Source organism: Salvelinus sp. IW2-2015, linkage group LG15 (assembly GCF_002910315.2).
Source record: "Salvelinus sp. IW2-2015 linkage group LG15, ASM291031v2, whole genome shotgun sequence".
Lineage (NCBI taxonomy): Eukaryota > Metazoa > Chordata > Actinopteri > Salmoniformes > Salmonidae > Salvelinus > Salvelinus sp. IW2-2015.
Genome location: NC_036855.1, coordinates 1,773,819 through 1,784,494, shown reverse-complemented (window position 1 = coordinate 1,784,494; position 10,676 = coordinate 1,773,819). Strand labels below are relative to the sequence as shown.

Below are 10,676 nucleotides of genomic sequence, written 5' to 3'. Positions count from 1 at the left end.
ATCACTCTGAGGAGAGGACACGTTACTTACGGTGGTCAGCATGTCCAGACTGAGAGGCACCTCCAGCGTCACGGCAGTACTCACTGGCCGACTGTTCCTCATCTCTGTGTAGAACACCTGACAAACACACACATACATACGAACGCACACACACACACGCCCACACACAGCCTGTGTTCAAGATTGTGCAGTATACTATCGTCAGGCTTAGAAAATGTACAAGGTGGCAACAAGGTGAAGTGCCCTTCTGTGAAGTGGAGAGAATGGTAAGTGGGATAGTGTATGGCAGAGGGTGCGTGTGTGTGTGTGTGTGTGTGTGTGTGTGGTGTGTGTGTGTGTGTGTGTGTGTGTGTGTGTGTGTGTGTGTGTGTGTGTGTGTGTGTGTGTGTGTGTGTGTGTGTGTGTGTGTGTGTGTGTGTGTGTGTGCACATGAATGGTATGTATGCAGGTGTGTGTGTGCATGTGCGTGTGCGTGTGTGTGTGTGTGTGTGTGTGTGTGTGTGTGTGTGTGGTGTGTGTGTGTGTGTGTGTGTGTGTGTGTGTGTGGTGTGTGTGGTGTGTGTGTGTGTGTGTGTGTGCGCACATGAAGGTATGTATGCAGGTGTGTGTGTGTGTGCATGTGCTTGTGTGTGTGTGTGTGTGTGTGTGTGTGTGTGTGTGTGTGTGTGTGTGTGTGTGTGTGTGTGTGTGTGTGTGTGTGTGTTGTGTGTGTGTGTGTGTGTGGTTTGTTTGTGTGTGTGTGTGTGTTTGTTTGTGTGTGTGTGGTACGTGTTTCACAGCTAAAGCCTGGGTCCAGTACAATAAGGTTCCGTTATGTGAATGAGGAGCAGAAACAGTATCCTCTCTTCTCTTTATGTGAATGAGGAGCAGAAACAGTTCCTCTCTTCTCTTTATGTGAATGAGGAGCAGAAACAGTATCCCTCTCTTCTTTTATGTGAATGAGGAGCAGAAACAGTATCCTCTCTTCTCTTTATGTGAATGAGGAGCAGAAACAGTATCCTCTATTCTCTTTATGTGAATGAGGAGCAGAAATAGTATTCTCTTCTCTTTATGTGAATGAGGAGCAGAAACAGTATTCTCTCTTCACTTTATGTCAGTTTGAGAGAGAAACAGGAGCATCAATGCTTCTTGATCCACGATGGTAATGAGGCCTTAGCTGACGTTCACACAAGGTCATCAGACTGCTGTCAAATAAGAAACACTGGTGTCCCAAATGGCACACTATTCCCTACTTAGTGTACTACTTTGAGTAGTGATGGGGGAAACATCGATACAGTTACATATCACAATGTTTATATATTTAAAAAAATATATATATACACACTGAACACACAGATCCATAGATTAGGGCCTAATGAATTTATTTTAATTGACTGAATCCCTTATATGAACTTTAACTCAGTAAAATCTTTGAAATTGTTGCATGTTGGTTTATATTTTTGTTCAGTGTATGTACAGTTAATTCGGAAAGTATTCAAACCCCTTGACTTTTTCCACATTTTGTTACGTTACAGCCTTATTCTAAAATGTATTAAATCGTTTTTTTCCCTCATCAATCTACACACAATACCCCATAATGACAAAGCAAAAACAGGTTTTAAGAAATGTTTGCTAATTTATAAAAAACTGAAAAATGACATTTACATAAAAATTCAGACCCTTTACTCAGTACTTTGTTGAAGCACCTTTGGCAGCGATTACAGCCTTGAGTCTTCTTGGGTATGACGCYACAAGCTTGACAGACCTGTATTTGCGGAGTTTCTCCCATTCTTCTCTGCAGATCCTCCCAAGCTCTGTCAGGTTGGATGGGGAGCGTTGCTGCACAGCTATTTTCAGGTCTCTCCAGAGATGTTCTATCATGTTCAAGTCCAGGCTCTGGCTGGGCCACTCAAGGACATTCAGAGACTTGTGCCGAAGCCTCTCCTGCATTGTCTTGGCTGTGTGTTTAGGGTCATTGTCCTGTTAGAAGGTGAACCTTCACCCCAGTCTGAGGTCCTGAGTGCTCTGGAGTAGGTTTTCATCAAGGATCTCTCTGTACTTTGCTCCRYTCATCTTTGCCTCGACCCTGACTAGCTACCAGTCCCTGCCACTGAAAAACACCCCACAGCATGATGCTGCCACCACCGTGCTTCACCATTCGGATGGTGCCAGGTTTCCTCCAGACGTGACGCTTGGCATTCAGGACAAAGAGTTCAATCTTTGTTTCATCAGACCAGACAATCTTGTTTCTCATGGTCTGAGAGTCTTTGGGTGCCTTTTGGCAAACTCCAAGCGGACTGTCATGGGCCTTTTACTGGGAAGTGTGTTCCGTCTGGCTTCTCAACCATAAAGGCCTGATTGGTGGAGTGCTGCAGAGATGGTTGTCCTTCTGGAAGAGTCTCCCATCTCCACAGAGGACCTCTAGAGCTCTGTCAGAGTGACCATCGGGTTCTTGGTCACCTCCCTGACCAAGGCCCTTCTCCCCTGATTGCTCAGTTTGCCCGGGCGGCCAGCTCTAGGATGAGTCTTGGTTGTTCCAAACTTATGCCACTGTGTTCTTGGGGACTTCAATGCTGCAGACATGTTTTTGGTACCCTTCCCCAGATCTGTGCCTCAAAAGAATCCTCTCTCGGAGCTCTACGGACAATTCCTTTGACCTCAMGGCTTGGTTTTTGCTCTGACATGCACTGTCAACTGTGGGACCTTATATAGATAGGTGTGTGCCTTTACAAATCATGTCCAATCAATAGAATTTATCACAGGTGGACTCCAATCAAGTTGTAGAAAAATCTCAAGTATGATCAATGGAAACAGGATGTACCTGAGCTCAATTTGAATCTCAGGGTCTAAATACTTATTATTATTATTTTATATATTTTTTGGTCAATTTTTAAAAAATATATAAAATTTCTCAAAACTTGTTTTTGCTTTGTCATTATGGGGTATTGTGTGTAGATTGCTGAGGAATTTTTATTTATTTAATCAATTTTAGAATAATAAAAAGTTAAGGGGTCTGATGACTTTCCCAAAGGCACTGTAAATATATATTTTTTGCTAGGTAGCGTTAGCAAGTGCTAGTAGGCTGTACCTACAACTAAACTNAGGTAGCGTTAGCAAGTGCTAGTAGGCTGTACCTACAACTAAACTATATTTTTGATCCTGTAGCATGTTTTCCATCTTCAATAGTGGTTCAATATGTCTTTTATTTCCATGACTTCTCCGTGACTAATCAAAACTCATGTTCTCATGTTCTCTCTGCAGCAAACATCCACCACCGTGCTTATTATGGAAAGGGGGATACCTAGTCAGTTGTACAACTGAATGCATTCAACTGAAATGTGTCTTCCACATTTAACCCAACCCCTCTGAATCAGAGAGGTGTGGGGGGCTGCCTTAAATCGACATCCACGTTTTCGGCGCCCGGGGAACAGTTGGTTAACTGCCTTTTCCCGGGACATATAGTGAGCAATATGTTTGGAACATCGTATAGAATCATGAGAATCGCAATACATATCGTATCGGTACCTAAGTATCGTGAGGTCCCGGGCAATTCCCAGCCCTACTTTTGACCAGGGCCCAGAGGGCTATATAGTAGTGCACTATAAAGGGAATAGAGTTCTGGTCCAAAGTAGTGCACTATAAAGGGAATAGAGCTCTGGTCCAAAGTAGTGCACTATAAAGGGAATAGGGCTCTGGTCCAAAGTAGTGCACTATAAAGGGGATAGGGCTCTGGTCCAAAGTAGTGCACTATAAAGGGAATAGGGCTCTGGTCCAAAGTAGTGCACTATATAGGGAATAGGATGCCATTTGGGATGCTACCATTCACACAGTTGCAGATAGAGACAGTTATGCTTGACCTCATGTCATGTAACATTAAACAAATAAGTCTGCTTGAAAACATCCATCTGTTATGGGTAGTGAACTGCACACCGCGTTCCATGTACTGTGTATGGTCACGTTCCAGACCCACTACATTGCTGTCGAGCTGATGCGGGTATCAGATTGCAATATCATATGATGTGCTCGGCTGATATGTTAAACCAGGCACTGTGAGATGTGACAGACGACTGCAAAGTGGTCGGCCTGAAACGTGACCACTGTGTTGGTGTATGTAAGCCAATTGTTACCTTGTAGCCTGTGATGGTGCTAACATGACGCCGGGGCATCTTCCAGCGCACACTGACGGCTGTGCAGTTCACCATCTCCAACTGGATGTCCAATGGAGGGCTGAGGCGCTCTGTATGGGCCAGGAAATGATGTCATCACAATGGGTCAAAGTGAAAAGGCAGTGGGACTCATTAGAGGTTACAGGTCAATCACAATCCAAGAAGCAACAAGTAAGAGTGATCTACAACCAATATGTAATCATAAATACAGTACAAATACTGTCCCTCTGTGAATGAGTTCAAGAGTCAAAACGCACACATGCTGTTRTAAAAATGATGTGTTTGACTGCCGCAACAGATACACTGCTAATATTTGACATGACAATGCATCTGCAGACTACCAGAATTTTCAGAAGACCTAATGAATCTCTTCATATAATGCCCTTCTGAGTAAGCACCCATAGAATAAAGCTCTGATGCAAGTCTGGGGTGTGGAAGTGACCAAAATAATGGTGTCATTCCACACCCCAGACTTCCGAGGTGATTTAATTTATATTTCAGACAGCACCTTTAATAAGGCTTATTGAATGATGACACAAAAGATGCATTCGCTCTGCCATGGCTAATAATCACAATCAGACCCATTCTTCATGGTAAATTCCTTGTGATGCTGATGGTCTCATTGGTCTTTGCCTAATTATTTTCCCTGATGTGAAAGTGTGGAGAGTTAACACTTGCGTCATCAGTGTGGCTCCTGAAGAGGACACATAACTTGGTACCCTTTCTGTCTGAATGGATCTCCGAGCGCTGAAATGGCATCCTATTCCCTATATAGTGCACTACTTTTGACCATTGCCCATGGGTAGTGCACTATGTAGGGAATAGGGTGCCATTTGGGATACARACAGACCCAGGCAGCCAGAATAAAACACTACATAGTAGATACATGTACCAAAACTTCCACTATGACTCACTTGCTGGAACCTAATGTCAGCACTGCACTTAGAACAGACCTTTCCAGAGCAGTGAGAGGAGAGGAGGGGAGGGGAGAGGAGAAGAGGGGAGGGGAGGGGAGAGGAGAAGAGGGGAGGTGAGAGGAGGGAGGGAGAGGAGAGGAAGGGAGGGGAGAGGAGAAGAGGGCAAGCAAGGACATATTTCCACTGGGGTAAATGTCTGATAGGGAGCAGACCTCCATGGCCAAATGGAAAGGACATGTAGGGAGCTGCACTGCTCTCTGAGCAGAAAATGCCGCATGTGAAGTTGACTTGTTCCTGTCCCCAGGTGCACTCGAGTAGGTCATGGTAGAACTGATTCTTAGAATCAAATTTAATAGAATTGAAATTATAGAATAGAATAGAATGCTCATGGATCTCCAAGCAGACAGTACATGATGTGATAATGTGGGGGTCTGCAGTAAGATGTAGTGGTTTAGGATAGTTTTTAGGATTTTACAAAGCATTTCCGGTACGTTACACCAAGACTGTGCAGCGTCTAGGATAAAAAAGCCCTTGTTGTCACACAAGAGTTTGTCATCATCATTTTTTCCCCCTTTCCTCAAGCTACTATGTTTTTTCTGAAGAAGACAAAAAGGCAACTTTGCCAAGACTTTAAGGCAGGGTTCCCAACTAGCCTTTTTAAGAGGGGTTCCCCAACTGGCCTTTAAGGCAGGGTTACCCAACTGGCTTTAAGCAGGGTTAACCCAACTGGCCTTTTAGGGCAGGGTTCCCCAACTAGCCTTTTTAAAGAAGGGTTCCAACTGGCCTTAGCGGTCCCAGGCCTTAGGCGGGTTCCCCCAATGGCCTTTAAGGCAGGGTTCCCCAACTGCGCTTTAAGGCAGGGTTCCCAACTGGCCTTTAGGCAGGGTTCCCCAACTGGCCTTTAAGCGGGTTCCCAACTGTGCTTCTAAGGCAGGGTTCCCAACTGGCCTTTAAGGCAGGGAGGGTTCCCACTGGCTTTAAGGCAGGGTTCCCCAACTGGCCTTTAAGGCAGGTTTCCCAACTGGCCTTTAGGGCGGGTTCCCAACTGGCTTTAAGGCGGTTCCCCACTGGCTTTAAGGCAGGGTTCCCACTGGCCTTTAAAAGCAGGTCTCCCAACTGCCTTTAGGCCATGTTCCCCACTGGCCTTTAAAGCGGAGGTTACCCAACTTGGCCTTTAAGCAGTTCCCCATATGCCTTTTTAAAGAGGGTTCCCAATCAACTGGCCTTTAAGGCAGGGTCCCCACGGCCTTTAAGGCAGGTTTACCCAACTGGCCTTTAACGGCAGGGTTCCCCAACTGGCCTTTAAGGCAGGGTTCCCAACTGGCCTTTAAGCGAGGGTTCCCCAACTGGCCTTTAAGGCATGGTTCCCAACTGCTCTTTCAAGCAGGTTCCCCAACTGGCCCTTTAAGGCAGGTTTCCCTGCTTTTGCTCCCCAAACTGCCTTTAAGGCAGGGTTCCCAACGGCTTTAAAGGCATGGTTTCCCCCAACTGGCCTTTAGGCAGGGTTCCCCAAACTGCTATAAGGCAGGGTCGCCCAACTGGCCTTTAAGCAGGGTGCCCCAAACTGGCCTTTAAGCAATGGTTCCCACTGGGCCTTTAAGGCAGGGTTACCCAATGGCCTTTAAAGCAGGGTTCCCAACTGGCCTTAAGGCAGGGTTCCCCAACTGGGCCTTTCAGGCAGGGTTCCACTGGCCTTTAAGGCAGGTTCCAACTGGCTTTCAAAAGCAGGGGTTCCCCAACTGGCCTTTAGCAGGGTTCCCACTGGCCTTTAAGGCAGGGTTCCAACTGGCTTTAAGGCAGGGGTTTCCTCAATTTCTGGCTTTTTAAGGCAGGGTTCTCACAAACTGGCCTTTTAAGGCAGGGTTCCCAACTGGCCTTTAAGGCATGGTTTCCCGCAAACTGGCTTTTTTAAGGCATGGTTCCCCAACGGCCTTTAAGGCATGTGTTCCTCAACTGGCTTTTAGGCAGGGTCCCAACTGGCTTTTAGGCATGGTTGTTTGTTGTTGTTGTTGCATATAAAGACCATAAAAACACTAAATACAATCAGCTCCAAGTGAGTTTTAATTTGGCAATCTGTTCCAAAGTATTCCTACGCATTATAGAGAGATATATGTGACCATGCAAATGTAAGCAATGTTTGAAATTATTATGTTTCAGTCAAATATTATATCTGTTTGGGCTTCTTGCGGTCAATTTGAAGTCTACAAACTATTTGTAATTATGTTCCGGTCCACTGACCAGCCGCTCAAATAAAAATCGTGCAAAAACGGCAGCTGAATCTAGTTGATGATCCCTGCTTTAAGGCTAAATTAGGAGGAGTCAGTCGTTCTTCAGATGCCGCAGTACTCCTACACTCTTAGAAAAAASGGTTCCAACAGGGTTCTTCAGCTGTCCCCATAGGAGAACCCTTTTTTCCAGTTAGAACATTTTTGGCTCCAGGTAGAATCATTTTGGGTTCATGTAGAACCCTTTGTGCAAAATGGTTCTACCCGGAGCCAAAAAGGATTCTTCGAGGGGTTCTCCTATGGGGAAATCCAAAATAATAATTTTAGGTTCTAGATAGCACCTTTTTCTTCTAAGAGTGTCGACTGTGTCTCAAATGCCACACTATTCCCTATGTAGCACTATGTAGGGAAAAGGATGCGATTTGGGACGCTGCCCCAGTCTTGTGTTTTAGAGGGGATGTGATTCAYGTGGACACGTCCCTGTCAACCTCCTCGTAGAATGTGATCAGRATGACTGGAAACACACCGCAGAATACAAAGACATACCGCCGTCGCCGCCCGAAAGAGATCAGGATACAAGCTGTGTGTCAGAAACAACTGCTCTGAGTTCAGTCTACACTACAGGGAGATATATAATAGTGTCAATCCAAAAGGCTTAGAGGTCAGGCGGACAGAGCAACACACTATCACAGGAAATAGAGAAAGTCACAGTAGACTAGAACCCAAACATTGTAGCACTTAATATCCCTGAAAGACATATTTGTTGTTGWTGATGAGGGTATGCTCCGATATACTCCTGCTGACCAACATCAGGTCACCAAGCTGCAGTAAAATGAACACACTGAAAACATTCTGAATGTTCCTCTATAGTGATAATGATCACTGATGGCCAGCGAGCAGGCCACAAGTTAACGGTTACTAATTGAGATAAATGTCAAATGACTAACTGACTTAAATAACACCTGTGAGGTGTTATAAAAGTAGGCTGGGTTTCTGTATAAGCACTTTGTGACAACTGCTTATGTAAAAAGGGCCTTATAAATACATTTGATTGATTGATTGATTGATTGATTGATTGATTGATTGATTGATTGATTTAACAACAGAGTAAGGCACATCCAAGGATGTCGTTCTTTGACTGCTACTATTACAGTAAGAGAGACATTTTAACTTGGAACTCATTTTAGTCAGTCTGGTGCAGTAAGTTTACATCACATTATACTGTAGGTCTGGTGCAGTAAGTTTGCATCACATTATACAGTAGGTCTGGTGCAGTAAGTTTACATCACATTATTCGTAGGTCTGGTGCAGTAAGTTTACAATACATTATACAGTAGGTCTGGTGCAGTAAGTTTACAATACATTATACAGTAGGTCTAGGGCAGTAGGTTTCGGCTACCAGACTCTTGTAGACACATTTTTTTACCAGAGTAATAGACGTCACTCTGCAATCGTATCACTTTGTTAATAAGTACAAGAGGGCACATTTTTATGTTTTACATTTCAAGGGCTGTGCATTTTTTATGACGCATGTAATACAGTGGTTAGACAAACTGTAGCTGTTAAGGGATGTGTAAAATGGAGGAAGGGAGGTGTAACGCCTCTGTGTGCCCATTTAATAACAAATGCAGCATGTGTGCTCAGCACAGGAGTCTTTGGGTATCCAAAGGTCCTCATGTGGTAAATCAAGGCATACAACATTATGTACACCATATATACCATGTTCCTCTAGACAAGCTCTCTCCTATTCTCTCCTCCACTACTACTCAGTATAAATTGTGTACTTCTGCAAATCCCCTTCCTCACTGACAGAAACAACACTGACATGTGCCTGGCACTTGGCAGCTAGTATGAGAATGTGTCTGTCACCTAGCATGATAATGTGTCTGTCACCTAGTATGATAATGTGTCTATCACCTAGTATGATGACACAGACTTGTTTCAGATTAGCGTTATTATGAGTTTATTACCATATAGTAATATGGCTAATTGTCCTACTGTATTMCAAAACATGTAACAATTCATGTACTATGTGGAAATGACAATCAGAAAATTGGTCATAGTTCCTTTTGATTCTGCAGTAAATGATGTAGGCCAAATGAATATTCACAAAATTATAATATGTATGAATTTCTCTTTGATGTTTATTAAAATCAGAAGAAACATCTCTTGACCAAGGCCTACATATCAATCGAGAATATGATCAATAGTCAACTTACCCGATCTTCGAACGTTGGTCCTTTTCGCAGAAAAAGAAACGTTGATCATGCATATTGAAAAAAACAATATATAAAAAACGCTCCTCTGTTTACTGGTAAACTCCATATCTTTTTCTAAAGTTAAAAAGGTCAAATGGTCATTTTAGGCTACATGCAACAACAAAAAACTCCTTGCGTTTAATTATAAGAACTGACGAGAGACGCAACTGATCAAAGTTTCTGATGACAAAGACAACTAGTCATTCAAAGTTCCTCACAACCTGCTCCCAAAGAACGCAAATGAAAAGGTAATTATGTTTGGAAGGCAACTGAGGTTTGACACGGATAAGATTGTAAGCTATTAAGATCAGTTGAACGCACCACGAGTTACTGTGACATTGTCGACGGCAAATGGAGACAAGTGTCCTGCGTAAACGTAAAAAAAAACACAATCTGGAATTCCGAGTTSGTACTAATTTTACGCGCGACACTCTTCTTCTTGTCATTCGTCTTGTGATTTAGAAGTTTGCGAAATGGCAGAGGAGAGACGAAACGTGGGGACATTTAGAGCTAAGAGGATAACAGGAGTCTAATCCACCCAGCTGGAGACTTGGCAGCTCACTACAGCCACTCAGACTAATATAGAAACACACTGACGCGCGCGTAATAGAAAACAAATAAACCATGAATTMATTAATTGAATTCAATATTTCATATGAACTTTTAAAGAGAAGTCGGTTTTAATAAAGGTATTGTAKCCTGCCATAGGTATGTAGTGCTGACTCTAATTTCAAAACAATGACTCGCTGACTCGGGTATAACTAATTTGACCATGTAAGAGGACTGATTGGTAAACTCAATTGTCTTGAGGGAAATTACTTGGGTTCTCTCGCTGTGTGTTAATGCTCACTGATAGATACGTTTTCTGGGGAGATCAGCCACATGGCTTAAGTAAATTTGCCAATTCCCCCCCCACCCCCCATAGAAGAATCCCATGAAGAACTCATGTCTTATTTCGCCGGGAAATGTATTATTATTTTATTGAAAACAGAGGCCATCTTGCAAAGCCGTGTAGCAATTGAAACAGCTCTAATCGAAACGAAGGAACATGTGAAATGTAGAATTAGGAGGTTAATATTTGCTGTAGCGCTGCATGTTGTCTAGTATAGCGCTCTCTCACACACACACACA

At 43.6% G+C, this 10,676-nt stretch overlaps 1 protein-coding gene across 1 annotated transcript in view; it reads right to left on the bottom strand.

The window, feature by feature from the left end:
* Positions 1 to 10,017, bottom strand: part of LOC111973937 (pikachurin) — a 45,177-nt gene extending 35,160 nt beyond the window's left edge. Inside the window, exons 1-3 of the mRNA XM_024001390.3 lie at positions 9,507 to 10,017; positions 4,107 to 4,216; positions 31 to 117 (exon numbers count right to left, since the gene is read on the bottom strand). Of these exons, the coding sequence (XP_023857158.3) occupies positions 31 to 117; positions 4,107 to 4,216; positions 9,507 to 9,612 (303 nt within the window). The 5' untranslated portion in view covers positions 9,613 to 10,017. The remainder of the gene's footprint in view (positions 1 to 30; positions 118 to 4,106; positions 4,217 to 9,506) is intronic.
* Positions 10,018 to 10,676: the final 659 nt, after the last annotated feature.